This window comes from Saccharomycopsis crataegensis, assembly GCF_037102585.1.
Source record: "Saccharomycopsis crataegensis DNA, jcf7180000000072, whole genome shotgun sequence".
Classification (NCBI taxonomy): Eukaryota; Fungi; Ascomycota; class Saccharomycetes; order Ascoideales; family Saccharomycopsidaceae; genus Saccharomycopsis; species Saccharomycopsis crataegensis.
The window spans coordinates 2,346,780-2,353,792 of NW_027043819.1; the positions used below are offsets into that span (position 1 = coordinate 2,346,780).

At 36.9% G+C, this 7,013-nt stretch overlaps 1 protein-coding gene across 1 annotated transcript; it reads left to right on the plus strand. All coding sequences in view use genetic code 12, as the record gives it.

The window, feature by feature from the left end:
- Nucleotides 1-557: 557 nt before the first annotated feature.
- On the plus strand, nucleotides 558-4,303 carry DASC09_008740 (Y' element ATP-dependent helicase; the record flags this gene model as incomplete). The annotated part of the gene is made up of 2 exons (XM_064994477.1): nucleotides 558-4,216; nucleotides 4,294-4,303. The coding sequence occupies 2 exons, from the start codon at nucleotides 558-560 to the stop codon at nucleotides 4,301-4,303; spliced, it is 3,669 nt and encodes a 1,222-aa protein (XP_064850549.1).
- Between the last annotated feature and the right edge of the window lie 2,710 nt (nucleotides 4,304-7,013).

Here is a 7,013-nt window from a genome sequence, read left to right on the forward strand (position 1 = left end):
TATACATTGCAGCACAACCAGGAGACATTTTTAAATGATGAATATTTGGTGGAAATGGCTAGTAAAGATGATGTTGGAATCTGGAGAGAATGCTGAGCAAAAATATATAATTTTATCTGAAAGATAATATAATGTGGTAGAGATATTGGCGTTTGAAATTTGCGTTGCACCAACAGGAGAAATTGATTGGCACAGTTCGGAGAAATTCGCAGGGGGTTTGGGACCCTATTGGGAAATCAGGAGAAATTTAGCATGATTAAGAGGTCCCAATGAAAAAAGTGGGATTGTCATTTGAAAATTATAATATAGAGTATGGAGATGTGATTGTAAAAGCTCATGAATGTACTAATTTAATTAAAAGAAAAATCAATTTAAAATCATATAAAACTATAAATTTTGAAGGCGTGTTAGAAAAATATAATCTATTTTTGTTAAGTATTTGTGATAAATAATTTTTTCAGCGGCAGTACAAATATGGACCTGCATTTTATGGTAAATAAAAAAAAAAAAAAAAAAAAAAAACATTTAGTCACTACCCACAGTAACCACAATCCTAAATGATACAAGTTTCAGATAGAATATCTGTCCTGGACGGATTTATTATAGATAAAAATGAACGAAGAATCATATCCACAAGTTCCAAAATCATTACCAAGCTTGGCCAAGCTCTGAAGAAGAATCTTTCAGCATGCGATCTTAAAGATATCCATTCCACTTTCAGTACCACAAATGTTAGCTTCTACGATCTTTCTGAGCTCATCCCACATATCACAATGACAGAAGTGTTCATCAAAAAAAGTAGAGATGGCCGTTACCAAACCAAGAGCCGTAAATTTAGCGGCTCCTCCAAGCACCAAGCCACCATTATCAAATTAGCTGGTAACAAGAACTATTACTTGATTCATCGCAAGAAAAGTGACTCTAGCATGGCTTACGATATCATGGGATCCTCCAAGGATATCCAGTTTGTTAAGTCCAACACAGCTTTGAAACTGTACTTAGGAGATCCCGTGGTGTCTCAAAATGATAAGCACTTATTAATCCAGCTTCAATCCCACGACATCAAGGAAGAAGCATCGGAATTATTCATTTTTGGCTACCAAAAAACACAAACCAACCCTCCTATCATCATTGCTTCGTCCTTTGGCTTGGGCTTTGAAAATTTCTACAAAATTCTTGACCCAAACACTGTCCATGCCTATGCAGCCGTTTTCCAACATATCTATCCCATTTTCAAGTATATGGCGCAATTCGAATATACGGAAGATGACCCGACCTCCACGTTGGACCCAAAAAAGCAGTTGAATGATGCACAAGATGTAGAAACCAGATTTGAAGTTCTCGCCAAATTTATTTTTTCATTGATTGAAACTGAAGCTTACCACTCATTGCTCAACAAGTTGGTGGTTTTGATGATTACCAAGAAAACATCTGATATCTCCGATACCACCATCAAAAGGTTTGAGTCTAATGAAACCATCTTGAGGCGTCTTGATGTCCTCAAACACATTATCCGGTTCGCTTATGTCAACCGCGATGTGGAGTCAACAATAAAGTACATTGGCAATTTTCCGATCCAAGGCTCCAATTTTATTTGGTTGACAGTATTGTACACCCTATTAGTAAAAGAAAAGGGCACGAAAAGGGTATTTGATTGTATTTTATTGGACTCAACTACCGTGGTCGTCGATGGCATCACCATAACGCAGCAACAGTTGTCTGAAGGCCATAAAAAATTGTGCACCGATTTTTTTGCAGAGGCGGGCAGAATGCAAGAGTTTGTCACGGGGGATACCAACATTGACAGAATTTTTGATAGCTTTGTCAAACTCTCCAAGGAAAATAAAATCTCCCACTCCTTTTTGAATTTGGTTGGAGAGGAAATTCCCGATGACTTGAGGTTTGGCTTAAAAGAAAATCTTCCAAATCATATTTTGAAATCAATCAAGGAAACATTCATTTTTTTGTCGTCGTTGTTGTTGAACTTGTTCTTCTTGGAGGCTGGAAGTTTCAGATTCCCTGAGGTCCAAGTCTCCAAGTTTGCCGCTGAAGATATCTGTCTCAATTGGGACATCGTTGAACAAACAATTTTCTTGGTTGCTAACTACTCCAAGAAAAGAGTTCGTTCTGCCAAGATGAGGTACTTGAGCCAAACCACTACAAAACTAACAATTTGGTTACTTCTATTACGGCCGGTGTTTATTGAGATACTCAAACTATACCCTGAAACTGACGAGTTGGACGAAAAGGGATTGCCCTTGCCTGATTCAAACATTTTTGCTGATATTTCTGTTGATGATGAAAATGGCGAAATCATTGAGATTGCTGCTTCAAACTTATTATCCACCTGTATTTTCACCACCGGTACCAATTTCATCACCAAGCAAAGTTTTAACAATATATTTCAAAACATCTTTCCCTTTGGAATCCGTGTTGGGCGCCAAGCATTTATTTGCTTCATGAATAATCCTGAAAATGCTGCAATGGCTCGACTTATTGATGCTGTCAATATTGCTGCCGATCATTCCAATACCACAGGTAACAATGTTTATGGGCAAAGAATCATGGGGCCTGAAGGAAGAAGGGCATTGAATGAAGTTTCCTCTTTTGACGTCCAAAAACTGTTATCAAAAAAATGGTTAGATTTTATTGGCACGCCAATCGCAATTCAAAATAACCAACCCGAGGCTGAAGAACGACAAAAATACATCTCCAGTACTGAGTTGTTGGCAAGTGGAAAACAATTATATGGAGCCAGCTTCGAGTTCAGGTCCGCCCAGCAAGCAATGTATACCTTGGACATTGCAAATACCAACAAACAAGCGGTTTTCTTAACAGCCTCTTGTGGTTTTGGAAAAACTACAATCGTCAATCTAGTCCATAACATCAACAAGCATGGATGTGTAAACTTTGTATTAGCGCCATATGTGATGTTGGTGGGCTATCTAAATAAAAGGTTTAAAAAATCCATAACGTGGAACCGCTTAATGGAGGATCCAATCAATAATATTCACGGTGTATTAAATATCGTCGGGTCATTTGAACTATTAAAGAATCAAAAGTTCAGAACGTTAATTGAGACCGGGTTCATATTTAATAAAAAGCTCAATCATTTGTTTGTGGATGAGGCTGACCTTTTAATTAGGGAGGATGGCTTCCGAAGCTTTCAGCGTAGCTTATATAATCTTGGTGACAAATTCAACAAGTGCTTATTTGTATCAGCAACATTTGAGCCTCAAATCATAACAAAGTTGGAAAAAATTATGAATTTCTCAAGTTCAATGAAATTGGAATCAATTTCTGAAAATCCCCTCGAAAAAAAGGTGTTGTTGAAAGTGGAATTGGAGGACTGGGCTCATTGCCAAAGACTCATCTTTGGGGTTTCCAAAACTTTCCAAGAAACGATTCTCATCTTTTGTGAGTACAAAAACCAAGTTCATGAGATTTATGGCGACTTGGTACAAAAAGGGCTAGATAAATTAGTTTCTGTGGCAAAAATTACTGGTGATGATAATTCCGAAAAAAAAATCCAGTTGGCAGAAAGTTTGGCTGATAATGACTTTCCTCAGATTGTGGTGTGTTCAACGATTTTAAGTGTTGGAGTGGATATTCCCCGTTTAAATAAGATCATCATATGTGGCAATTTTGAGCCCCATACTTATATTCAGATATGCGGGAGACTTCGCGCTGGCGGGTCAATTATCCACTGCATAGATAAACATATCCGTGAAGGTATGGTTGATTATCATAGCTGCATCACCAGGCAAGTAAATGACTTTTATCGAACTCAAAATAAGGGATGCCTCAATTGTTGTAACATTGAGGATGACAGGTTGATGGAGGTTTGCAATTCTGCTTCATTCACAGATGACAGGTTGATGGAGGTTTGCCATTCTGCTTCATTCACAGATGATCCTGATCACTTCAATGACGACTTGGGTAATGATTTGGTTGAAACTCATTCAGATTTGGAAACTGCTCTTCCACGCGACAACCAGATAGAGAAGACTTTCAAGCTGGATATTGACATCTTCAAAGAAATCGTCCAAGCTGGCTCTTTCTCAAACTCTGTTGTTGGTATCACTGACCTCCCATTCATAGTCTTTGACCAAAAAAACTTGCCAGTATTGATATTAGCAACATTCGAATATTTTACCGATTATGCCATCTGTCACAAGTGTCGCCTTTCAAAAGATGTGTATCATTTTGACGGGTCGTGTCATTTCAAGGTTATATATGATGCCATTCTTTTGAATTACATTACCAATTTTCTCCACTTTCCTTGTCTTAAAGGGTCCATTGATGAAAAATTGCTGTCTCTATTGAGAAGTGAGTCTTTGATAATTCAAATAATAAAAAATACTTTCACTAAAAAAGAAGAGTACAAGAAAAGTATTGAACAGTACCAAAATTACCTAGGGATACAGTCGCGCAATCCGCCGGAATGCCATACATTGCAGCACAATCAGCCGGAATTTTTAAATGATGAATACTGGGTGGAAATGGCTAGTAATGATGCTGTTGAAATCTGGAGAAGATGCTGAGCAAAAATATATAATTTTATCTGAAAGATAATATAATGTGGTAGAGATATTGGCGCTTGAAATGTGCGTTGCACAATCAGCCATAATGTTTTGGCATAATCCGCGGAAATATGCAGGGGGTTTGGGACCCCGTTCCACAATCAGCGGAATTCTCTACATCTTCAGCAGAAATCATTTGAGAGCTAACGAGGGTGAGATACCCCTTTGTATTGGGCGAGCAGTATTATGTCTGATATTGAAGAAAGCGAAGGTATGGCGAGGATTGAGATTTGTGTGAGTATTTTGTATGGATTAGAAGAGAATAAACTTTAAATAAAGCATAAAAAATGGAGAAGTATTAAAGAAGATATGTGATTATTGTTGAAGCTAGGATGGATTAAGATGTGTGAATTGTGGAGGTATATGAAGTCAGAAATTGAAGGCAGTGTTATCATTTTCATATTTCAAAGAGTTTGAGATGATTCTGAAAATATTGGAGGATAAGAAGGAGATTTGCGGGAGAAATGTGGTGGAGCATGTTGTGCGGTGCCGTGGGTCATATGAAATTGAGGGATAGAATATTTTTGAGAAAGAGGTCCCTATGGAAAAAGTAGGATTATAGTTGAAATATTTGGGAGAATTTGATATGATTAAGATTAAAAAAGAGGCGAGGGAAATAAAAATGTGGTGGAAAATGGGGATGTCAAATTTCGAGTGATGGTCGGGGTATTATATTGAAGATGAATTTAAGGGTCTAGTATTTTCGAAAAAAAAAGTGAGATAGAAAAAAGAGGATCGTTGATGAAATATTTGGGAAATTTAAATATAGATATGATTGTTAAGTAGGAGATGGAAATGAAAATGTGGTGGGAAAATGAGGTGATGTTCGAAGGTCATATGTGAGGGTGGGGTGTGAATTTAAGGGTAGGGTATTTTATGAAAAAATCAAATTGAGAAAAAAGTAAGAATGTTTATGAAATATTTGGGAAATGTTAATATGATTAAGATTAAAAAATAGGAGAGGGAAATATAAATGTGGCGGAGAAATTAGGTGAGTAATTTTTGAGGAAGATCGGGATTATTGTATGGATGAGAAATAGATGTGTAGATATTAATGGAAAAAAAAGAGAGAGAGAAAAAGTAAGATTGTAGATGAAATAATTGAGATCATTTTATGTGGATAAGATCATGATATGGAATATTGAGAAATAATTGAGAGATAAAAATAGGGTATGTTGAATTTGTGTGAAGGTCGGGGGATGATGTATTGTGGAGAAATGAGGGAGATTTATTTTGAAGAAAAAGAGAGTGAAAAAAAAAGTGAAAAAAAAAGTGAGATTGTTTATGGAAAGTTTGAAGGATTTTATTATGATTAAGATTAAAAAGTAGGTGAGAGAAATCAAAATATTGTGGAAAAATGAGAATGTCAAATTTTGGATGATGGTGCGGATGTATGTATGAAGATGAATTGAATGATGAGATATTTTGAAAAAAAAGAGAGTGAAAAAAAAAGTGAGATTGTTTGTGGAATATTTAGGGATATTTATTATGATTTTGATTGTTGAATAAGATATTGAGGTTGAAATGTGGTGGAAAAATGGGGATGTCGAATGTTTGATGATGGAAGGTCATATATGAGGATAAGTGAGAATTGAATGTTTGGGTATTTGATGAAAAAAAGGAGTTGAGAAAAAAGTGAAGGAGATATGTTGAGAATGTCGAAGAATTGGTATGGATAAGAATATAATATGAAATATTGAGGTTGAAATGTGGTGGAAAAATAGGTAGAATGGTAATTTTGATAAGATGTGTCTAGTGGTAAAAAGAGGATGTATTCTTTGGTGAAAAAGTGGGGAATTTGTTGAGGAAGTGATTGGAATGTGTGATATGGAAAGGAATATGATGGTGTGATGATAAGTAGGGAAAGTATGAGGAGATTGTGGAGAGATGTGGAGGATATAAGGTAGAGAAGGTAGTAAAAAGGGGAGAGGGGTGAAGGGGGGGTGAAGGGTGGAGAATGGAAAATGGAAAAAATAGGGAGTTGAGAATGATAAATAAGTGGAGATGATGAGGATAAAAAAAGATGGAAGAAAGGATGGAGAGTAGAGAGAGTGGGGGTGATGGAGAATGATGGAGAGTAGAGAGATGGAGAAAGAAGAAGAGAAAAAGGAAGGAGGATGGAGATGTAGGGGTGTTGGGGGAGATAAATGAAGGTAGAATAATGGAGAGTGGAGAGAATGGAGAGAAAGAAGATGATAATGATGAAGAGTAGAGAGAAGGAGAAAGAAGATGTAAGGGTGTTGAGAAGGAGAAATAAGATGTGGGGGTGTTGAGAAGGGAGATGAGGGAAGAGAGATGAAGAAAGAGGATGATAATGATGAGTAGGATGATGGTGTGTGGGTGGTTGGTGTAAGGGTGTAAGGGTGTAAGGGTGTGTGGGTGTAGGTGTGAGTGTAAGGGTGTGTGGGTGTAAGGGTGTGGGTGTAAGGG